The sequence below is a fragment of the Trichomycterus rosablanca genome, chromosome 20 (genome assembly GCF_030014385.1).
Source record: "Trichomycterus rosablanca isolate fTriRos1 chromosome 20, fTriRos1.hap1, whole genome shotgun sequence".
NCBI lineage: Eukaryota > Metazoa > Chordata > Actinopteri > Siluriformes > Trichomycteridae > Trichomycterus > Trichomycterus rosablanca.
In genome coordinates, this window is record NC_086007.1 from 7,799,409 (window position 1) to 7,824,042 (window position 24,634).

A 24,634-nucleotide genomic window follows, 5' to 3' on the forward strand; every position below is an offset into this window, starting at 1 on the left:
ACACCACAAAAGCAGCAGTCACTACACCAAATCCCTTATGCTCTTATCTCAATTCTATTTGTCCAGCTACGCTTTATGCTTACTTTACAGAAAATATATAGATTTAGCATAATGGTTACAGGGTTGCCAAAACCTAAAAAAATCAACACAAAAAAGCTAATTCTTTGCAGTGTTAATAAAAGGATAAAATAAGATCAACAAATTAGAAATGTAATTATAAAAAATACACTGGAGCTCAGTCTATTTCTATAGTTTCTAAAGTTCATGATGGGCCCTTGTTAAGGAAATCAACCAGTTTAGTCCTAAAGACATTAAACACAGAGTTCTATTTTTTTTTAATATATCAAACTATTTTACTACAGAACAAAACGCAACAAGAGATACGTCAGTGTTTTATCCAGTTCATAAAAGTTGTGTGTTGGGAGTAAAACATAGATGCGCCCAGATGGCACAGCAGGATATTCCACTAGCACACCAGTGCAGAGATTCTGAACTCCTCGGTTCGAAACTCGGTGTTGCCACCGGGCAGCTGGGCGTCATCTAGCGGGCATAATTGGCAGTGCCTGCAGGGAGGGATAACTGGACTATGTGAGTGAAGGTCTTCAAACACTGTGTAAGAACCCTGATTGGCAGATAGAGGTGCCTGTGCAGAGTGCATGGGTGGAAAAGGGTTCCGTTAAGGGCTGCATGCAGGTCAGAGGAGGTGTGAGCAGCAATATACCAACTTCAACTGTTTTATAAAAAAAAAAAATAATAAAAAAAAAAAAAAAAAAAATGCATAAAATATGGCCGTTTTATTTGTTCATTGTTTTGACAAGGACATATGGAAGGATAGGGGAAATCACCTTTTTGCCACTGCAACAGTGACTTCTACCAGTAGTTTGAGGCACCCCCATGAGTGGCATCAGAATAGGGACAGAAAATCATGGTCCCATGTACATGCTAAAGTAGCTACACACATGGAGGTGGTGTGGGATGTGAAAACTTTGGTTGGGGTGACACAAGCTGTCATTCTGACTAAGTAGTAGAATCTGAAGTTATCATGAATCAACCTAAATGTGTTAGACAGAACTTTGGTTAAACAAATTTAAGTGTATGTGGTATTAATTTAACAAGGCACATGAGTCAGGAAACAAGGTTTCCACTGTATGTCTAAAGCAGAAGTGACCTGGTGAGAATAAATGGGGAAATTAATGCTGCACATTACATTAATTAATGCCAGATATTTCAAACAAAATTGTCCTCCACTTTCCCAAAAAGCTCTAGCTGAAAAAAGCTTGTTGGAAGACAAACCTAAGCGACAAAGTGGTCCAGATTCTCTCTCAACCACAATTAACATACAGTATATTAATGAGAGGACCTCAGAACTGCTATACACCGCCCAACAAAATATTTTGGACTAATGACAACTGGTTTAAGGACCCTGCTAAATAAAACATTTCATTTAGTTTATGCAACAATGCAACAACTACTAAATCTATATTTTCCCTCTTTAAATATATCTACCATTTTACAAAAGAATTCACACAAAACCTAGTGCTGACAAAAAAATTGTCTTGTTTACTCTCTGACCAAAGTTGTGTGTAATTGAAATTCCCTGTCTTGAACAAAGCAAATTGCTCGCAATACAGAAAATTGCTCTAATTCATGATGTGTAAACAAGCTTTTCCCAAAAACCTTGTTTTGATTGTGTTTCACCTACAAACCACTATTATTTACACCATTACAGTTTTCAAATCTTTTTATTTCTTTATTATAATCTAAGCATACATTAAACTTAGTGACAGTTAAACTAAAAATGATACATAACCTGTCATGGATGACCGATTCTGAACATATAGATTTGTATTTTATCAGATTTGTTGGCACAAAGCAAGACACAATTTTGTATTCATTCTTAGTAAAAGTTTAGTCCTGATCTGTGTCAGTGGGTCTAGTTTGTTTGTTTATTAGGATTTTAACGTCATGTTTCGGTTACATTCATGACAGGACAGATAGTTACTCATTACACAAGGTTCAACAGTTCACACAAGGTTATATCAAACAGTCATGGACAATTTAGTATCTCTAGTTCACCTCACTTGCATGTCTTTGGACTGTGGGAGGAAAAAAAAAAATTTTCTACAGTTTAATGCAACTTCAAACTCCCTTTCATTATTTTAGTACAAAAAAGAAGTGCATCAGCAGGTTATTATAATACCCCATTTCTCTCCTCTTTTTTTAAACGAGCACCTCCTCGAGGGATGCTGTGATTTTTTTTTAGATTTTTTTTTTAAAAGCCCAATCTCTCCCCCGTGACACTGTTAATGTTTTTGTAAACATCCCGAAAGCATCTGTAATGACTGGTTACACAGCAAATCACTAAAATATAACAAAGGATGGCACTTTATTCCAAGGTAGCTAATTGGCAATTAGTAAAACAATTGCGAAATGCAGCCTCTGTCTAAATGACAGCTTTCCCGACACGACCCAACACAGCAGTACGCTGCACAGCACGCGGCGAGCTGCACTTCCTCATAAAATTACAGTAAATTGCCAAAGCTGCAAAATGGGCTCATTTACCTAAATAGTGTGACTGAATGTATGTTTATGAAGGTTGTTATTTTAAGGAAAGCATCACAAATTGCCTCATTCGGGGCTTATTTTATTCCTGTTTCCAGACAAAAACTAAATGAAGATGGGTAATTAAAGTCAGCACATAAAACTTACACAGGCAGGTACGTCCCTGCCTGAACCTTTAAAACTGTTGAAGAAAGAGGTAGAATAGAGTTTGATTTGTACTTATGGTGGGAGTGATAAGACAGTATTAAGGATGCACCAATACACTTGATTCAAATAAGCACACATTGTCAACAAATTTGATGCTGACTGACTTGGCAGATGATTACTGACAAAGATGACAAAAACTTCTTATAACTATCAATATTAGCATTGGACCAGTATTATTAGTTGCCAGACAGACAACTTGGCAGTCAAAAAGGCAGGTCAGGCTAAAGCAAAAATTTCCAAAACAAAAACTGTTTCTGATGTATTAATAATGTATGGCCACCAGCATTCACTGACATGCTTGTCTACATCTCTTCAATGCTAAAGTAAAAAATAAACCATAATGGGGCAAACTGGAAACCGAGTTGTTTTGAAGCTGTTAGTGGAATTTCCCCATTTTCCAAGGAAGGGGAAAAATCTAATGTTAAAATTGGTATGGAATGAAGCAAAATGAAGCAGGTTTATTTATTATGGCACCAAATATATATAGTTTAATGAGCTGCTGATGGGTAGGTCAGACCCAACTGCTTAAAATATCTGAACATGAGCTTCAATGAAAATCTGTACAAAAGGAATCAACTTGATCAAGTTTACAAATATACCAATGTGCTTTTAAATAGGATTTTTTTCCCTCATTTTTTACCATAACTTATCCTAGGCAGGGTAAGGGTGGGTCCAATTTCCACAAAAACCCTCTGGCACAAGGCAGGAATACACCCTGGACAGGACACCAATTCAATGCAAACAGCAAATCATATTTCTGTAGACAGCCGATCGGCCTACAGCACCACTAGTACAGCTTTTTAATAGGGCCAATCATTTTATTATATCATTTGTAATAAAGGTAAAAAATTTAAATGTAAAAAAGTGTAAATAAAGTTTACAAATTACAAAACAAATGATTTTGTTCATATAATGGATTGCACAACACAATAATGTTTGCTGGCTGAACAAATGCTAAGGTAACAATGATCAAGATGGTGGATTAAAACTTTAAGCTAAATAATCTGCTTTTAAACATCCTAATTAAAAATATTTATATATTATACCCCAACATTATAAATGTTTTATCAGCCAACACTGCTATTTATTTATTCTCTTTGAAACATCATGTTGCTTGTTTGGTGAATAAGCTCACATTTTACAGGAAACGCTGTTGGGCTCTAAACCATGATATAAGCAGCAGGTATCATTAATTCCTCTTAAATATTTTATTCATTACAGATTTTATAAAACTCAGAATACTTACATGGGCTTCATTATACCTTTCTTGATCTGGACAAAAGGCCCAAACTTAGTTTTAGGTGGCCTTAAATAATGCCTGGACAAGTTCAGACATGCTCAGTGGACCCCTGTTGGATTGTTCCATTTGGAGAGGGGTTTGTATAATTTAAAATGTTCTTTTATTTTATTTAAATCTTCCTAATTGTGTGTATTTTTAGCTTTTTTAGCTTGTTTTGGGTCAAGTAACCATCTTTAAAAAAGTCAATATGAAATCTGTATTGATTTTATCTTTAAAGGTTATAAGTGGCTTTAGTCATCGAGGTCCGCAGAGGAGAAGGACTGGTATGGTCTGGGTTGGGTAAACTAGTTGTCTAGTCTACTTATGGGCTCATTTTAGCTGTTAAGAGAGTAGATAGCCATTCTGACAGTTTCTGTGTTGTGTAGGAGTACTCACAATTTATGTACATGTTTTAGAAATCCATTTTCTTCTTTTCAGGTTTTACGTTTTTGCTACAAAACACTCTTGTACTGAATGTGCTATTGTGGTTTGCCATCATTTCTTTAATATATTCCGTAACCTTGCTGGAACATAACCTACCAACAAGGTGTGACCGCTGACTTACTTTATTACTTTATTATTTATAGTAATTGTTTAAGAAGGTCCTGACTATACCTACAGGATAAGAAGCACATTTGTAAAGTTTTTAGTACAGTACCAAGTCTTTTTAATTATGCTTTACTTCAAATTGCATTGTCTAAAGCAACACCAACAGCCCCAAACTAGCAAATTAATTTAGTAGAGTGAACCAGCTAAACAATGACTTCTGGAATCAATCATAAGAGGGAGCAACCGTAAAAGTGTACATAATAATATATGTTTTGGCTATTACTTTTGGTTTGTTAGCCCTGTCTGATTTTTCATATGGAAATTACCTACTACAGCTCATCCACTAACATAAATCCCATTGAAAATAAAGACATTTCTTTGGGTGCAATTTTCTCAAACGGAGGAAAGCTTGCGACTGGATGAAAAAAATGCCAAGTGCTCGCTTAGTACACATTTCCCCTTCACACTATTAACCCCTCTCACATGGTCACTTCTCTACATTTCCCGCACAAATGAATTGGGTTGCTCTGGAGTTCTTAAATTAAAATCACTGACCTCAGCAGACTTAATTTCATTTTTACTGATTAAGCAAAATCTGCAAAAAAAATTTTTGTATTTAAGCTTTCCTCAAAGCCTGCCAAGCTGCATGCTGCTGGGTTATCAGCACATTTTTCTGGAGGACTGTGAACTTTAAAATTCGTCACTATTTAGTCCCAGAGAAATTGATAGGTCACTCTCACCTAGAAGCCCTTTCTGCTTAAAGTAATGAGCATCTTGAAAACACTTAAATGTCCAGGGGAGGACTCTTCACTAAATGCTGTTTCATCTAAAAGACCTGGATGACTAAAGAAAGTTAAGTACTTGTTTCAGTACTTGATAAACCGAGACATAATGTGATCTTCACGTTTTGTCGTATAGATATTCTGTTGGCTCTCAAACAGCAAACTGTTTTTTAAAATAAAAAGTTCCTTCTGTGATCTCACACTCCAAGAGTGGGGTGCGATTGGGATTGATTTCAAAACTAGTATTGGTTATTCCCTAAAGGATACTGGTGTCCATATTAATTGTATGTGTGCCCATCCTTGATAGTTCTAGGAGTTCTTTTTTTTAATACAAAGTGTATTAATTATACTTGTAAACACGTTTGTTTGTTTGTTTGTTTATTAGGATTTTTATGTCATGTATTACACTTTGGTTACATTCGTGACAGGAACAGTAGTTACTCATTACACAAGGTTCATCAGTTCACAAGGTTATATCGAACACAGTCATGGACAATTTAGTGTCTCCAATTCACATCACCTGCATGTCTTTGGACTGTGGGAGGAAACCGGAGCACCCGGAGAAAACCCACGCGAACACGGGGAGAACATGCAAACCACACAGAAATGACCCGGACCTCTCAATCTGAGAATCAAACCCAGGACCTTCTTGCTGTGAGGCAAAAGTGCTACCCACTTAGCCACCGTGCTACCCTGTTAACATGTAAAACCAGTAGCATATGCACAAAATAAAAATGCTAGTGTATATTCAAGAGTCTCAGCATCAATGCTCCTATCCTCGCAGCATAACACATCTTAAACACCTGAAAAGATGTCCCTTCCCTAACATGATCCTTATTAAACTCTATATAGAGTTTTTTTAATCCTTTGTTGTGTGAGTTTTGTGTGTTTAGCTTTAACGCATATTTGCAGCTCACGATTGGCTGTCTTGCAATGGTGGCTGACGGCTGAATACATACAGACAGCCAATCATGTATGTACGTAGACACTCAACCGATAGCACCACTGGGTATTCAAACCCTGGATCCCAGCATTAATGAGCTACTGTAATTTACCGCTACACCACCTGAGTACCTTATCAATTATTATGTAGCATTTATTATGTTTTTCTCAGTGAAGGTGTGTGATTAAATGCAGAACGCATTACAAAATAGAAGGATAAAATTACACAGACCAGCCTCTTTATTAAGAACAGCTGTACACCTGCTTATTATGTCAATATTCAAACAAGCAGTCATGTAACAACAATATAATGCATACATTCATACAAACATGAGTGAGGAGCTATAGATAATGTTCACATCAAAGACCATAACTGATCTAAGTGGCTTTGATGGTGGCATGTTTGCAGGTGCCAGACAGGCTGGTTTTCCCATATCACAGCATCGAAAGTAGAAAGAAATAGAAAAACATTTTTTGGTAGTTTGCCAGAAACACCTTATTGATAAGAGATCAGAAGTGGATTGACAGACTGGTTCTCTGTGACTCAAAAACCACTTTACAACCGTAGTGAGCTTTGAAAAAAAAAAAATAGCACAATAAGTAGAAGTAGAAGTCTTGAACACATTCAGTCCTGTCAGCCAAGAACAGGATATAAAGCCACAGTGGGAACAGGCTATGTGGAAACAAAAAATAGAGGCTCTTCTGAAAGCAAAGAATGAGGCATATCTACAAATAGTTTGGTTTTCCTAATAAAGTGGCCAGTTCATACTTGAAATCCGTTTAATGTGACTGAAGTAAAGTGTTTCTGCAGAGAGGAGTGGACCAAAATGTCTATACAGCATGGTGAACCACTGATTTCTAGCTATCAGAAGCATTTGGTTGGAGCTGTTGCTGTAAAAAGTGGCACAATTTGTAGAATTTTAGTTTCTTTACATGGGTGAAATAGGTGGTGCATAATTTTTTTTCTGTCCAAGACATCATTTCAAGTCAGCATGTGCAAAAAATAGAAGAGACAAATACTTTTCACAGCACTGTTTGAGACTCCAGCTTCTCTCCAACATGAAACATGCCAACATTTGTACTGCTGAGAAGGCAGTACTGATGTAAAACGTCCTCTCAGCCTGTGCCAGCAGCTCTTGTTCAGCGTTTCCTCCCCTCCGTTTCTAATAATGAGCTCAGCAACTTGAGTTGTCCCCCCAATTAATACCTGGACAATAGAAAAATCTCAATGGATTTGGGTGTTTGAAACTGGCCAGGGAACCGAGAGACCAGAGCGGGATGGAGAGAAAGGAAGCTGTGAGTAGCTCTGAAGAACGTGCTTGCATATTTGTAAACATCGTTAATCACAGATTAGCAGATGGGGATGTTAATTGCACCTGTGGAAATAACATGACCCAAATGATGCTTCTATTTACCGACCTCAAACAGCATTTCCATGAGGAGTGCTAGGAAGAAGGAAGGACAAAAGGTTCGGTACAGGCCCAGGAGGCTGGATTTGAATAATCGTCCAAATTTTTAACTCACATGACACACAAACATGGACACAATCAGCAGCTCCTCCCCGTATCGTACCTCACACCTAAAGTGTTGGTGTGATCTGGTGTCATTCCCACTCTCTGTCCCTACAGGCCGGAGCAGTGGAGGTCTGGATCCATGACACCTTCTACACATCCTCAACACAGCATTTTGTTTTTTCCATACCATGAGTCCACAACTATTCTTTTCCTTAAAAGCTCCATCTGGTTCAATTACATATTAAGTCAGATGAACTGACCAGCATTTATGAAAGCCAATTTAATTTGTGTCCCAAATACTTGCTTTTACACCCTTGTGCCCTTGGTAACTTGGCAATAAAGTAAAGTGCACACTTCTAAGGAGATGATACCATTGGAGGCAGGTCCTTTGAGTGTTTCAGGTTACATTATAGCATCTCATGTATGGTAGTATCAGTGTATGTAAAAAGTGATTATTAATGATTAACACCAGGTACTTTTTTTTAGCTCAGTGCCACAGTATTTCAAAATTTTTATTATTATTTTAGGTGGTCCAAATATTTCAATCATTGCACAGTTTTGTTGCTGTACATCACACATTTTGCAAACATGCTACTTTAAATTGCCCTTTGGTCTGTGCAAGTGACTACATGTGAGTGTGTGTGATGAATTGGCACATTGTTCAGCCTGGTGTCAGAACCACTGCAAACCTTACCAGGATAAGGCAGTTCATAAAATTAAATGAAACGTGTCGTCAGAATGGCTTCATGTTTTGGAATATGGTTTTTTCAGCCCTATTAAAACATAACTGAATACAGACACACAAAAGCTCACCCTCAGTTGTTATGCCGCACACTCCAGCATGCTTCTCACTCAGCAAAGTATCGCCAGTCTCAATCAATCGGTCTCCTATGCACTGATTGCTAATTGATGCACTAATCCAGTGGTTAAGTACCCAGGAGCTCGAGAGTGCATCCAAGGCAAACACCTGGCATCGTTCATCGATGTGTCACTGCTACAGATCCAATAGGGCAGCTCATTTACAGACTTGTATAGCATTAGAAACAGACGTGTGAAGACTAACCATAGATTTTCAAGAACTACCCACCATAATGGTCCTATAAGTTTTACCAAAATTAATACTATATGCAGCCAATACAAACCGAATTGCGTGAAGGCCTCAGAGAAGTGGATGTGAGGAAGAGGAATTGACATTTCTGGCCTTTGTAAGTTGTACATTCTTTAAATGTCCATGAAAAGTATAACTGGGTAAGGTTAATGTTATTGTTATGTTTTCTTTTTACACCAGGTATTTACAAATAGCAAGCTTGAATATAAGAGGTATCAAGTTAAAGGTATGCACAACAGTGGGAAAGTGGAGAGGAAAGATGCCACGACAGTAAGGATAATAATGACTACAAATAAAAATGTGGATTTTTTTTTACCAAAGAGGACTTCTTAAAAGTTACCTTCAGGATCAGGTTTATAAATAGATTCAACTTAACCAGACAGATAAATAGGTGTTAGACCATTTATATAAAGGTAAAGGAAAGCAGGGATTTTCCATAATTTACTATTTCTACTGAAAATTATTGATATTTATCCAAATTTTTAGGTTTGCTTTGTCAGAAAAGCAACTACTAGCAAAATGGCAGTGCCACATAATGTTTATTTATGTTAAAAAGAGCTATACAAATGTTACTTTAAAAAAAAAAAGGAAGAGAATTACCAACTGGCTTTAGATTATTTTAATAGATGGTTATTGTAAAAAAAGAATGCTGTAAAAATACAAAGAATGTATACCATACTCTCAGAGAAGCAAACTGTTGATTTAAGCAATAGAACACGAGAGGTTCGGTCGTAGATCACAGCCGTGATGTTATTCGCGATAACACACGACCTCAAGTGTTCTATTGCTTTTATACAACAGTTTTTACAAAATAAAAAAAGAAAATAAATCAAAGAAGCCCTGAATTTCATAATAATTATGCTTTAATATTGACAATACCTTCCGCCAAAAAGTAGTTCCACAACGAATATATAGTTCAACTCTACAAAGCAGACATCCCAAGTTGCAAAAACTCATTTCAGGGAGGTAAGAACTACAAGAAAAAAAAGAAATAAAAGGGAAAAAAAAGAAATAAAAAACCTCTTACACACACCAAAGGATATTGGTGATAACAGAACTTTTATGAGCTGCTAACTGGGCTATTAAGCTAACTGTTCGCGTTACAAACACATTAATGTTCCCTACACAGTGCACTAGATTGTGTATCAGATCACGGATTTATGTTCCCTACATAGTGCACTAGATAGTGAATTAGACAATTGGTTATGTTCCCTACATAGTGCACTAGATAGTGAATTAGACAATTGGTTATGTTCCCTACACAGTGCACTAAATTGTATATCAGATCACGGATTTATGTTCCCTACATAGTGCACTAGATAGTGAATTAGACAATTGATTTATGTTCCCTACACAGTGCACTAGATTGTGTATCAGATAACGGATTCAAAACGCGATCGGGAAAAAAGTCTGTGTCGCCTGTGTGCGCATGTCGTTACTGGCAACGCGTCAGCGGAGTAATACAGTTGTGATGTGAAAAGACCGTGCTGTTATCACGAATATCAGCAGAGTTAGAACGCTTCTCAACCAATCAGATTGTAAGGTCGGAACTAACTATTGTATAAATTATTATATTCATTCATTTATTTATTGTCTGTTTTACCACTGCTTTATCCTATTCAGGGTCACGGTAAGTCTGATTCACTGGGTAAAAAGATGAAAACAACACAGGCCAGTCTATCACAGGGAAGGATATCATTATACTGTGTTGCTAAATTACTAACCACTCAATCTGACTCAAATACAACTATAGAGACATTTAGCAGTGACTATACAAGATTAATTTGACCCAATTTGAATGTGGTATTTTCTGCTCAGAATCTGAATGGGCAAAAATGTGAATAAAATGCAAGCATGGGCCAAATTAACTTGTAATTTCAGAAACCTAATCATTCATCAACTACAAAAATAAGCAAAGATGAGCAATGTTCTTTTCTGAACTGGTCTTTCAGTACTGATCTCAACTTCACCATGAACACAGTGGCAGAGAGACAGGGTCAGCCAGATCAGCCGAGAAAATCTCATCATCTGATACAGCTGTTTGGAATGTAATTTCTTATTAGGCTTGAATAACTCCTACTCTACGGTCACTGAGCTCTCCAGTAAAATGAAAGAACAGCCAGTAATAAGCAGGTGAAGCTGTAACTTCACCTAACTGTATCATTAGCACCACACAATGTCCTTCTTTGCTTTTGCCATTACAGGGAATGATTTCCAATTCTCAAAGTCATATAAAGCTTGGCAGAGCCATATCCTAATGGCTGTCATCTAGACACAAGTCTCTTTAGTTAGGGTTATGCTGCCCTGGACGTTATTCTGTTAAGCATGAGCCATGACGGGTGAGGAATGTTTTGGTGGCACGCTACTGCCACCCAGTGAACAAAAACAATAATTTATAGCATCACATTATTATTATTATTATTAGAAGTAGTAGTAGTTGTTGTTGTTGTAGTTAAATAAATACAGTAACTGTACTGTATTGGCTGATCCTCCTCATCCTTGTCTAATATATTTGTACATGTCAAAATGTTGTCAAATTTATCCTTCTCTATACTGTAACTTTTTTTAATTGTTCCAAACATAATGCATATTATATAGTATTATGTTGTAAATCTCAGTGACTTTTTTTACTCACTCCTAGCAGAGAAATCTTGAGTTTTAGCAGTCTGAGCTATTAAAATGTCCAATCATACACATACAGTGGGGGAAATAAGTATTTGATCCCCTGCTGATTTTGTAAGTTTACCCCCTTACAAAGACTTGAACAGTCTATAATTTTTATGGAAGGTTTATTTTAACAGAGAGAGACAGAATATCAACAAAAAATCCAGAAAAAAAAAACATTAAATAATGTGAACCAGCTCTGTGCACGGACAGCCACACCCTGATCAGCATTATTCCCCAACAGGTGCCATCAATTAGCCAGCAGAGGTCATAATTGCAACAGCCATGAGGAACCCGTGCCCACCAAGCCGGATGGCACAGCTGAGTCTTGATACGATGTATTCGAAATCCCAGCTCTGGTGTGCTAGCGTGTTATACCGCTGCACCACCTGAGCGGCCATGAATAACGTTTTTTTTTCTTTTACTCGTGCCCTAATTTCATACACTATCTGACCCAGAAATGGCAATTAATTATATGCTTTTAACTTTATGTCAGCAGAAAGGCACTTTTATGTTCTCTGATCTCAACCCCACTGAACACTTTTTGGATGAACTGGAACAGAGATGATGAGCCAGGCTTTCACATTATTATTATTATTATTATTATTATTATTATTATTATTATATGGATATACCTGGCCTCATACAAGCTTTCTTGACTGAACAGGCAATATTTTATGGGAGGTTTTCTTTAAAAAATTGAGGTGGTTGTAGTTGCAAAGAGGATTTCCTCTGGGAAACGAGTGCAGTAAAAAGAAGTCTAAAAACTAAAACAGAATGAAGGATGTTCAGGGAAAATACAATGTTAGTGCACTGAGTCCAGCGATTCCCAGGAAACCGGACCCATCGCGATCCTGACCAGGATAAAGCAGTGGTAAAACATGAACAATAAATGAAATGAATTAATAATGTGTTTTATACACTTGTTAGCAATGGGTGTGACTAATACGGAGTCATTAGGAGAGCTCTTTATATATGATGAATGTATATAATGTAGATGTACATGAATACAAGAAAAAAAAAATTTAAGACAGTATAAGAATAATGAAAATGAGCAACATAAAAGGCTTTGTATATGATCGTTGTAGGTTAATCAGCAAAATAAACTGAAATATTATTTACCACCAAACACCGAGTGGTCATCAAACCAAGGCGAAAATTTTTCCCAAGATAATTAATGAAAGTCCTTTAGTGTCCCTTGTACCTCACTCTCATGATAAACCACACAGCCTTTCACTCACTTCCCACAGCTTTTTGGCCAACGCATCATCACGAGCCGCAGGGCTGACTTCCTGTAGGGCACAGGAGGAAAAGTAGCGTCCACTTAGAGGCTCTAAACCCTCCTGCAGTGCACAGTGCAGCGTGGTCTGAGCTCCTGCCTCTGGGTCCAGGAAGAAGAGCTTGTAAAATGGCAGCATCAGCAGCCACATCAACACGCCCATATTGCGCCCAAGTTCTGTAGCAATTACTCCTGATACAAGAGAAAAGATACAGAATCAGGATTATTATTGTCAACAAAAACTAACAATATGAGATACAGAGGTCAAACCCCACAGATGCCATGGATATTTATGGCTAAGAGTTCTGGATAGTAAACTGCTTGTGTTCTGTGGTTAGGACTATTTATGCCTCCTCTGAGATCAGTATTGGGATCATCTTACAACTGATTTGATATTTGAATTAAATCAGAAATGGAAATAATAACTAAAGGATCTCTAACCAGGATGGAGGCTGTAGCAGGTGACGCTGGTCCCCTCTAGACGGGTGGCGAGCTCACGGGTGAAGAGTACATTGCAGAGTTTGCTGTGGCAGTAGGCCCTAAAGCAGTGCCAAGATGACTCTCCTGTCACCACGTCCTTGTGCGTGTTGAGGATGTTAAAGTCCAAAGAACCGAGACGATGCAGTAGCGCAGACACATTGATGACTCGACTCTGACCCGTCGCCTTTAGGCGGTCCAGCAGCAGCATAGTCAACAGAAAGTGGCCTAGATGGTTTACTCCAAATGTCATGCCAAAGCCTTCTTCGGTCTTTCCTGGACCCATTAGACCTAAAAGAAGAAAAAAATTACATATCAGTAAAAGCTTAATGAAACACTTATTCTGGGGGAAACTGACACTATACGACCAAAAGTATCTGGACACGAGACCGTGAGCTTGTTGCACATCCTACTCCAAAACCATGGGCATAAATATGGAGTTGCTTTGCTGCTGCAACTGCCTTTTTTTCTGGGAAAGGTTTCCACAAAATTTTGGAGTGTGTCTGTGGAAACTTGTGCCCATTCGGTTACAAGAGCATTTGCGCACTTGTGAAAGTTGCTAAAAAACTACAGATGCAGTGAATATAAATTAGCTTAAAAACACATAATTATTGGTGTAATAGGCCTCATACATTTGCCTATGTCAGGAATCTAAAATACACCTGCATTGTTGATGAGTAGATCAAGTCTGGGCTCAGTCTTAAGAAACGTTTCAGCAAAATTCTGCACAGACTTCAGACTGGCCAGGTCCAGATGCATGAATAGCACATCAGTGTTGCCAGTTTCCTGTGAAACACAAAAAATGAATCGCAGCTAAATGACATTAAATGTCATAAAAACAAAGAGGACAGATAAGTAAATAAGTAAGCCCAACTTTACCCTTCTGATGTCATAGGCAGCTGCCTCTGCTTTCTCTTTGTTTCGGCAGGCGAGGATAACCCTGGCCCCTCGCTGGGCTAAATCCAGGGCTGTTGTCTTTCCTATGCCAGTATTAGCACCTGTGCCAAATATTGGATAAAGAAATTAGGTAATGACACATGACCAAGCATTTAGACCTGTTGAATTTATTTATTTATTTAAATTTTAAAATCATGTTTTACACACTTTGGTTCCATTCATGACAAAAACTGTAGTTACTGGTTACACGAGATTCATTAGTTCAAGTCTTTAATGGCAAACACAGTCAGGGACATTTTTGTATCTCCGATTCACCTCACTTGCATGTCTTTGGACTGTGGTTGGAAACCGGAGCTCCCGGAGGAAACCCACACAGACACAGGGAGAACATGCAAACTCCACCTGAGTATCGAACCCCCAAACCTTCTTGCTGTGAAGCGACAGTGCTACCCACTGAGCCACCGTGCCGCCCCAGACCTGTTGAAATATTGCGGATTGATACTTTCAACCGCCGTTCATTGCTGATCCTGTTTGTCCATGTTTGCCATGGCATGACTGGTTAGACTTGGAAAATATATAGCCAAAAGTATGTGGACATCTGCCCTAATTATTGAGTTTAGGTGTTTTAGCCACACTAATTATGGACCCTGTTCCAGGGTGGCTGTGCCCTAAGCATGAAGGGTGGCCCATAAACACTTATAGGTCACCCAAGGAGGATGGGGGTACCTGCTGAGTCTGGTTCTTCTCAAGGTTTCTTCCTGTATTTTTAAGGGAGTTTTTTCTTGCCACTGTCGCCCTCGGCTTGCTCAACAGGGTTTCTGGTCTGTTGGTCCTAGATTCTGTAAAGTTGCTTTGAGACAATGTCTATTGTAAAAAGCGCTAATCGAATACATTTGACAACCTCATGAAAAGACACATTTCTTCGGCCATATACTGAACTTGCAATTGGAGAAATTTATATCTTATTTATTTTAGTCTTGTATGAGTATATTTTATTTTGTAATAGTGACAACAACAGAATTACTGCCAGTGCACCTTAAGTTTGGCAGATAGTTTAAGGGGTGGTTAAAAGCCACCGAAATAAATATAAACCGAAAAAAGCTATAGTTATAAGCTAATATATAATTTATATATAATAAACAAGTCTTTGCAGTGGTGTCAAATAATATAAATGTTAGTTTGTAGTATGTAAACAACTCACCAGTAACTATTGCTGTTTTTCCCTTCAGATTCACTCTGCTTTTACATCTTCCTCCTCTAAATACAGTGTAATAAATTAGTATATATGATACAACAGCTCCAGATACTATTATTAAAAGTGCTGACATTATCCTGCTGAATTAATTCGCTCCACTTTATATATAAACTATTTTAAACAAACTGCAAACTCCTCTTCTTTACTCCCGCAAGAACGCTGTTTTGTAAAGCTTTGTATGGCGTCACAGACACACTTCCGGATCGTTATAGCCACAGTACTGATGCTCTACCACCAGATGGCGCTCATTTACTGTAATTCAGTGCGTTCCAGCCCTCGTTTTATAAATGCTGTTTTATTCGAATTTATATTTTATATGAAATCATTTTAATATGTCATATTTAATTCAATGCACAATGTCTGTTTATGAGCTGAATTTTTGTCAGTATGTTCAGTTTAACACTAAATAAGTATTGTGGGCCGCTTAGGTGGCGCGGCAGTAAAACACGCTAGCACACCAGATACATCGTATCGAATCTCAGCTCTGCCATCCGACTGGGCGGCCACATGAACAATGACTGGCTGTTGTTCAGGGTGGGATAAGCTGGACCAGGGTTCCTTATAACTGGTGCAATTACAACCTCTGCTGGATGATTGATGGCGCCTGCACAGAGTTGGGGAATAATGCTGATCAGGGTGTGGCTTTCCATGCACAAGGCTGATCTGCATATGAACTCGCCTTATGCAGGTGAGAAGATGCAGTTGGTACTGCTCACGTGTCAGAGGGGAAGCGTGATGCAATCAGGGTGATTGGATATGACTAGATTAGGGGAGAAAATTGGAGGGGAAAATCTGAGAAAAAAGAGAAAAATAGGTATTGTGCCTTAAATGTGCAGATGTGTTTTAATCATTTAGTTGTAGAAAATCATTCTATTCTAGAAACTCCAATGACATCATTCATGTAAACGTTGACTTCTTTGACAATTTTAAACTTCTATATATAAAGTTTCACTTACAAGTGAATGTCAGGCTAGGATGCTATGTTCGGCTTTATGTCTCACATATTTCTAAAAAAAAAAAACTCTGCTACTCAAACATTAGAAACCAGTAGAAACATGAACTTTTATGTTAGTACTTTTATTGATTATTTTGCACAAATTACAATGTGACAATAATATAGATGAAAGTCACATCACTTCCTCGTTCAACCTCTGTATGCTGGAGCTCTGTTGCTCTCTTCTTTACTGGAGGGAAGCAAGGAAGGAAAAGCCCTGTAAACACTTGCCATGTAGCACCAGATGTTTTGCCTATTCCATTAGCAGTTTAACTCATCAGCCCACAGTTGGAATGGATGGATGGAGGAGGAAAAGGAAAATAAGTTGGAGGATTAAGAGGTTAAGGCGGGCGGGGAAGAGAGGGAGTGGGACAAGTGGCCTTCACTGCTGGACTCTGCGGAGTGACTGCACCTGGAAGGTATGAGCATGGGAGCCCCATTCTCTGTAGTGTTTAAACTCTCCACCATGATGGTCATTCTCCAAAATGTACTGGTATCCACGATAGCCAGGGTACTGGTAGCAAACCCAGCTAAAATAACACAAGAGAGAAAGTCAGTGGGAACTATAGCATTACGTTTTTACTTAGTTACATACTACGCTGGTTTTGCTCTATTAAAACTCTATTTAAGTGGGTTTCATTGTTAAGAAAGTCTAAGCTCAACTGGTTTTTTTTTTTTAACAAATGTTAAAAGCAAATAAGCACATAGCATTACTTTTTGTTTGTCTTTGTTTCCAACACTTCTTTGGGTCCAACACTACTTGGAAACACAGGGTACAAGAAAGAAATACACCCTGACCCTGGAAATGTAACCAAATGCAAGGTGTAACAAACACATATTTCCTCACCTATTCACACCTAGAATATTTAGAGCAACCAATCCATATTTTGCATATTTTTGGGAGGTGGAAGGTAACAAAGGTACCCAGTGGAAGCCTGTAGACACATAATGCAAACCTTCTCAAAGACAGTGACTGAAGGTAGGGACTCCAGTATAGTATACAATAATACTATACAATAATTATTTTAGTAACTTGTTCAAAAAACCAAGGTGCCTTGGTTTTGTGGTATCAGTATATAATCAGACTCACACCACTACATTGGTACTCATTTATTTTATTTAATTTAGGTAACTATTCAATCCTAGTTAGGGTTGTCGCAGATCAGGAGCCCGGGTCTCACAGGGTCAAGAATACACCCTGAACAGGTGACACTAAGATCATGTGTTTTGAAAGCTCAGAGGAAACTTCAGTATCTATTGGAAACCCATGGTAAGAACAAGCCAAGGTCCACTCGAGCCAAGTATTAACCAAAACTCAAAAAAATTAAACCCTTCACCCCGGAGTTGTGTGGCACAAATTCTACATGCAACACCATTGTGTAGCCACACTGGCATACATTAACAATACTTTCATTTACATTCAGTTTTATTCATTCAGGTTTGCATATACACATTTAAGATTATGACATTTTAACAAATATTTTTTGCCCCAGCAACAGCCCATAGACTTCCCCTATTAATACATTTCCAGTAAACAGGTCATTCAGTTAATTCCTGTCATAAAATGACTGTTTATGGTTATCATTCATATGCCCTAGATGTTATAAATAAATTACTAAAGTATTTTACATTAATACTAACAACCAATAATGTTAAAATATCATATTGTTATATCATTCTACTTCACCAAACTAAAATAAAGACAAGTAAACAAGAGAAACAGTAAGCATGTTACTTACGCCCCACTTTGCACTTGCATGGATCCAATCTCATTTTTGGGCCAACCCATGGCCAAAAGAGAGGGATAGTCATCATTTATTTCCCACTGGTGCCCAATAAAGTTCTCCCGCTCATACACTACAATCTTGGACTCCTTATGGTTCTGTTAATATCAGTAGATACTCATTAGCCATGTTGTCCACATCAGTGCATATTTAAGTTTTTACTAATAGACATTAATGCAAAAATGAAGAAAATTTGAATCTACACAACTCATGTGTGATGTTGGATATGCAATCAATCACTTTTTTGTCTAAAGTAGGAGATCAGACTCACAGCACAGCAGACTGGACGGAAGGATGTCAGTCTCTCGATATGGTAGGCATTGCTGCCGCTCCATGCCTCCCAGCGAGGGTAGTCTCCTCTCTCCAGGATAAACTGCTGTCCACAGAAGCTAGAATGCTCATAACCCACCCAGCTGCCCAAGCAAACACATGCAGTGAAATTAACAGTAGCAATTCTGGAACTATATAAATGAAGTGTATACAGGGTTTTAAACAACACATTAGGCCTGTGTAAAACAATTGGGGCTACATTCAGCATGACCAAGTAGACAACAGGGTAGCCAGTACCACCCTGGTCACCTTTTTAAGGAGCTGTGTGATCTTATGATAAGTAGACGGTTTAAATAAAAAATGCATACTTGCCTTTCATTTAATCATTATCTTCAGTAAATAATACATTCTAATGAGGGTCTTTGTGGGTCTAAAGCCTAACCAGAAACACTGGGAAAGGTGAAAATAAACCCTGGATGAGGCATCAGTCTATTGGAATGCATGACAAACAGTGAGACACGGGATCATGGGAATAGTGCATAACTCTCTGCACGTAAATGAATCCCCATTCCTGCCTCATGCAGGTGAAAATAAGCACTCTCATCCACACATGTGGCGGAGGGGGTGTGCAATGGTTTGGCTGTCTTTAAGATGGGGAGTTGAGGATTGCCGCAGTAGAGGCTGAAATACGAATGGGGTAACTGGAGGGGAGGGGTAAATACAGTATATCAATATAAATAACATAAAAAATAATAGGTTTGGTTGTAGGGTGGGCCGCCCAGAGTGATCAGTAAGATGTCAGGGATATCCAGGGCCAATTTAGTCATCCCTTAACTATACCCCTTATGATAAAGCACATATTACAAGTAAATGCAGGTTGCATCTCTTTGTAGAGCAATATAACGATGACATACGCTCCACACTCCACCTTCAGGGAGCGGATGTTGTCCATACCACACTCAAGAATGTTCTGGCAGGATGAAGTGAACTCCGTGCGCTTGCCCTGGAAGTTCTCCTGGTCATATACTGTGATCTACACAAAGATACAATAACAAGTTTATTACAATGGTAAATTTACTTTTGAGTTTTTGTATCTCTGTATACTGACCTTCCATGGTCCCAGTGGTAAGGGATTAGTCATTTTTGAAAGTAACTTATTGCTGATTGACCTGGAGAACAAACATGCAGTGTTAGAAGAGCATACACGTGGATGTATATGGTTAGCATTATTTAGTAGAATAGGGTACTAGCAGTTTTTTTTTGCTTTAAATTGAACTTTTTTTGAATGCCAATCTGTTTTTTCTTTTTTAAATGTATAATGATAGAAATGGCTGTAGGGACTGTGATGCATGGCTTACCTGACCTCCCTTATAAATATCAGTCAAAAGGCTCCACAAAACAGTATACTGATCTTATACTGAGCCCTTATTTATACATTAGCTGACTGGAGAGATATGGTACAGGCCAGCCAACAGTCAGCACTTTGCTCCAGGCTTCATTGTTTGCACCTGAGCCACTGGCTTTACACTGCCCGCATTACTGGCTGCCAGCAGGGCACCGTGCCCACTGCTCATAGCCACAGTGATGGACACCAGGCCAACTGCTTGCATGCATGTTTAAAGACTCACATCCACACTGTGGTATAATGTTAAGGTTGTCTTTACCTAAAATAAGGCAGAAAATGAACACAAATGTAACCTGTCTAAAATTGCTGGTAACAATAGCGACATCTAGTTAAAGTTTGTGAAGGATGTTAACTGCTAACCATACTCACTCACAGCCTCAACTAAATTCCTGACCTTACATACACACGTGCACTCTCACATGCATGCAGACATGGGCCCACTAGTATGACCATCCAAATAATTAGATGCTAGTGGGAACATGAGGAAGAGTAAGGAATAATAAGTGATAAAAAGTCATTTCAAGAAGCTGTGTAGTCAAAGATAATTTTTTCCTCATTGTTCCCCCAATTTTCTCCCCTAATCTAGTCATATCCAATTACCCTGATTGTATTACACTTCACCTCTACCGATACAACCCTCCACTGCTGACTGAGGAGCCTCGCAACTGACACACGCCCCCTCCGACACGTGTGCAGTACCGACTGCATCTTTTCACTTGCATGAGGAGAGTTGTTATGCGGATCAGCTTTGTGCACAGAGAGCCACACCCTGATCAACACATTATTCCTCAACTCTGTGCAGGCGCCATCAATCAGCCAGCAGAGGTCGAATTGCACCAGTTATGAGGAACCCTGGTCCGGCTTTCCCACCCTTGCGAACAACAGCCAATCCTTGTTCATGTAGCCTCCCAATTTTCCAGTGACCTGCAAAAGGCTCTAACCAAAATAACAAAACATTGAACACTAATTGTGAGCTATGCTTTCACATCCCTGATTAGTGCCTAAACTCACAAATGATTTCTTGTTGGCTAAATGGGCTTAAATTTTTACAGACACAGCCTTATCAGAAGAGCAGAGAGCTCTCAAAAGCTGGGAAGGGGTTGCAAACATTTTGCAAACAGGTGTTTATCAAGCCCATATCAAGTGAAGTACTTGTGAGCATACTTTTGGCCATATAGTTTATGTGGAAGTTGAGGCTAAATCTTGTCCACTGTTAAAGCACTGTTATGGTCATGTTCCTAAAAACAGCAACTACAACAAGCACCAAAACACATTAAACAGAAACAAACAGATTCAAGTCCAACAGGATATACACCATCATCACTGAACCATCCTACTGAGGTCAGCACATTGCTATCACTCATACACAGCAGGAGAGAGAAAGTAAGGAAGAAATAGAGTAACAGTGGGAGGTGAGGGGGTGGGATGGTGGACCAGGCCAGCTTTTTGCTGATGGAGGTGGGTGTCCAGCAGAGATCTGGAACAAAGTGTTGAGCAGAGTCAGCAAGACCTTAGAGTTCAGCTAGCTCTTCCAGTTTTGGCATGTCAATGGCATGGTGGTATGTGAGCTTAATTGCAGAGTTAGGATGTATTTGTATATAAAACCCTTCCAAAAGCTGGAGCCACTACTTCATTTGGGCCTTGCCATCGTTTTCTCTGCCAGCACCTGTCCCGCATTCCATTGCTTTTGCCATACTGTGGCGTTTTGGTGTGATCCAGGGCATTCCGGAAAGAAGGGTAGGGGGATCGAATTAAAGGAATACCTGAGCCAAAAGTAGAGACCACATTAACCTTAAAATTTAGAAGATTGTGTCCATAACACAACTGATGACTGGGAAATGTACCACATCAGCATTTACTGGGTTTTGAGATTTTAACTTATCAATGACTTTAATTTAAATGGTGTAAATACATTATACATAGATGCTTCCACCCATTAAAAGACCTTTAAACAAGGTGCAGCTGTCTCCTAATTACCACAGTGGGGTAACAACAGAGTTTTAATTATTAATATTTATAACCTTTTTTCTTTTTCTATAAATGCAGCCTGTACCATGTCTCATACCGCTGTGCAGGGAAGTGTTGGAAGTCGTTCTGCCATTGGAATGCACACCCATAAGGTAAACCAATATTTACTTATCATATTTTGAACTTCATTCACACTGAACTGCTATAATAACAAAAGTGTAAATTATTTTTAATACTGTTTTATGTTTTTCTATGAGCAGATCTTTTTGTACGAGTGTGAGAATTTCCAGGGTCGCAGGATTGAGCTGAATGGCGAGTGTCGTAATATCTGTGAGAAGGGCTTTGATCGTGTGCGTTCCATCAAAGTGGAGTGTGGCCCGTAAGTGTTTTGTATTATGAAGCCAAGTGCATACAGATTGTTGTTAACAGACTATGCTGTTGGCCAAATAGTAAATGAGACGTTTGTACACACGCTCAGACAGACACTCATAAGGGTTATGTCTGTCATAGCACCTCTTCTTTACAACACATTTATTTGTATGTGTGTGAATACAACAGACCATATTTTTATGTCTTCTCAGGTGGGTGGGTTATGAGCAGCAGAACATGTGTGGTGAGATGTTCGTGCTGGAAAAAGGAGAGTACCCTTGCTGGGACACCTGGTCCAACAGCTACCGTTGTGATCAACTTATGTCTGTCAGGCCAGTACGCATGGTAGGTAAATCAAAAGAAAGATTATGTTTGTCTGTTATCACAGAGATGGTAATATGACTCAAAGAAGTACTTTACATTAATTGCATCTCCAGAAATAAATAATAGGGAGCTGACAGTGTGTAAATGTGTTGCAACACAATATAAAATATAGCACCAAAGAAAGAAAAAATATTAAATGTAACACACGAAGTAAAAGAAAGAAAGAAAGAAAGAAAGAAAAAAAGAAAAAAAGAAAGAAAGAAAGAAAGAAAGAAAGAAAGAAAGAAAGAAAGAAAGAAAGAAAGAAAGAAAGAAAGAAAGAAAGAAAGAAAGAAAGAGAAGGAAAAATAATAAGTAAAGAAACACTGTGAAACTTCCACTCCAGCACCTGTTGCCGCTTATATCAGGCCTATATTCTTTTGTTGGGTCTGAATATAGGGTTGGGTTTTGTTGGGTCTGCGGCTCACCTGAAAAGGGCTGTAGCTAAAAAGAGCCTGTGCTGCTGGATGTGATCCATGGAAAAAAGATAAAAACTGTCTACATAAGCGCCGACAAGAAAAAGCTTGGCCAGACAGAGCCGGCATGGCAGCCTCAATTATCAAAAAAGAGCAGGTGAGCAGAGAAACCAGCCATGAGCTAACAAAAGAAACTGGCATTGTCGGTTATCTGCACTTCATATTGTAGTCTGTGCCACTATACAGCAGGTGGGCCCATTACAAAATAAAAAAGAAATTCAATGGACAACAGAGAGAAAACATGGCATAAGAGGGCAAAGTGTAGCAAAACCAAATTTTATTTTTTATACACGGACAGATTTGCTTACAGGCAGGTTTATTACTTTATTTTTGTAGGACTCACAGGATCATAAGATCTGCCTGTTTGAAGGTGCAAATTTTGAAGGTCGCAAGATGGAGGTTTGTGATGAAGACATCCCCAGTCTGTGGTCCTATGGCTTCCAGGACAGAGTAGCAAGTATTCAAGTCACTGGTGGAACGTAAGTCACCTGTTATCTAGGTTAACATTACTGCTAAATAATTGTATTTATTAAAATGTGATTACCATTACAAATGTTTAAAACATGGTTTCTATTTTGTAGGTGGGTTGGGTATCAGTACCCTGGTTATCGTGGATACCAGTACATATTAGAATTTGGTCCTTTCAAACACTGGAATGAGTGGGGTGCCAATCACCCCCAGATCCAGTCCATTCGACGAATACGGGATATGCAGACACACCGTCGAGGCTGCTTTGAGATGAGTGCCTGAGGAAAGATGCAGCAGGGACTTACGGTTGCAGAAGTGTGCTATAGAAAGATCTGTGTACAATAAAATAACTAATGTACACAGACCTGATCATTAAAAGTCTGGCTGCATTGCTTACCTAAAGTCAACAATGCAGCTAGTTGATCATCTGCAGTTGGTTGGGGGGAGGGGGGGGGGGGGGGGGGGGTTACTTGAAACTTGCATTTTTATCCAACCTACAACCTACATAAACAGCATTTTACGTCATCCTACGTGCGCTCCTGAAAATTAGGCTGTTTGAAATCCTAGATGCCTTAATATGCTGTTTAGGCATCTTAACATTTCAATGTTATTTTGACTCAAGAACGAGTGAGGATCGGAAGCATCCTCAGTGATCAAGGCAATTCCAGCATTCAGTGCGGCAGCTCTTCTCTCACAGAAAAATTTAAAAAACATGGCTGACGGTGCGGAGAAACGAAGTTTTTTCAAACGTAAATAAATAATTATTGATTTTTAACTTGTATAAACTTGCACAAGTGTCATTTATTTGCAAGTTCGGGCTTGTCAGCGAATTTAACCGTTTTTGGTACACGAAGGGAGATGTTAGTTGACATGCTAGCGCCCAGTGCCACCTCATCCCATTGGTTTGAATGGCAAGATGCTAACTGTGTTAGCTTAGTAGGTGAAACCCGATGGAATCGCTGTCTAAGTAGCGTGTTCGAATAACCTGCCTTATGAGTTGATGACATATTAGAATCCTCTCT

At 38.7% G+C, this 24,634-nt stretch overlaps 3 protein-coding genes across 4 annotated transcripts; 1 reads left to right on the forward strand and 2 right to left on the reverse strand.

Moving 5' to 3' along the window:
- Positions 1 to 9,788: 9,788 nt before the first annotated feature.
- On the reverse strand, positions 9,789 to 15,650 carry dhrs13a.3 (dehydrogenase/reductase (SDR family) member 13a, duplicate 3). Its single transcript, XM_063016474.1, has 5 exons — positions 15,462 to 15,650; positions 14,243 to 14,361; positions 14,026 to 14,149; positions 13,328 to 13,654; positions 9,789 to 13,078 (listed from the first exon to the last, which is right to left on the reverse strand). The coding sequence occupies exons 1-5, from the start codon at positions 15,586 to 15,588 to the stop codon at positions 12,819 to 12,821; spliced, it is 957 nt and encodes a 318-aa protein (XP_062872544.1). The 5' UTR covers positions 15,589 to 15,650; the 3' UTR covers positions 9,789 to 12,818.
- Positions 15,651 to 16,891: 1,241 nt separating this feature from the next.
- On the reverse strand, positions 16,892 to 20,173 carry cryba1a (crystallin, beta A1a). Its single transcript, XM_063017350.1, has 5 exons — positions 20,072 to 20,173; positions 19,478 to 19,596; positions 18,565 to 18,706; positions 18,249 to 18,391; positions 16,892 to 17,039 (listed from the first exon to the last, which is right to left on the reverse strand). Exons 1-5 carry the CDS (start codon positions 20,171 to 20,173, stop codon positions 16,892 to 16,894), a joined length of 654 nt encoding a protein of 217 aa, XP_062873420.1.
- A 1,849-nt stretch (positions 20,174 to 22,022) lies between these two features.
- Positions 22,023 to 23,894, forward strand: crybb1l3 (crystallin, beta B1, like 3). 2 transcript variants are annotated; one of them, XM_063016251.1, is made up of 5 exons: positions 22,023 to 22,111; positions 22,196 to 22,315; positions 22,518 to 22,650; positions 23,481 to 23,623; positions 23,726 to 23,894. In XM_063016251.1, the coding sequence occupies exons 1-5, from the start codon at positions 22,023 to 22,025 to the stop codon at positions 23,892 to 23,894; spliced, it is 654 nt and encodes a 217-aa protein (XP_062872321.1). The 2 variants fall into 2 exon arrangements, with proteins under 2 accessions (XP_062872321.1, XP_062872322.1); XM_063016252.1 differs by having other exon boundaries at positions 22,023 to 22,088; positions 22,197 to 22,315.
- Positions 23,895 to 24,634: the final 740 nt, after the last annotated feature.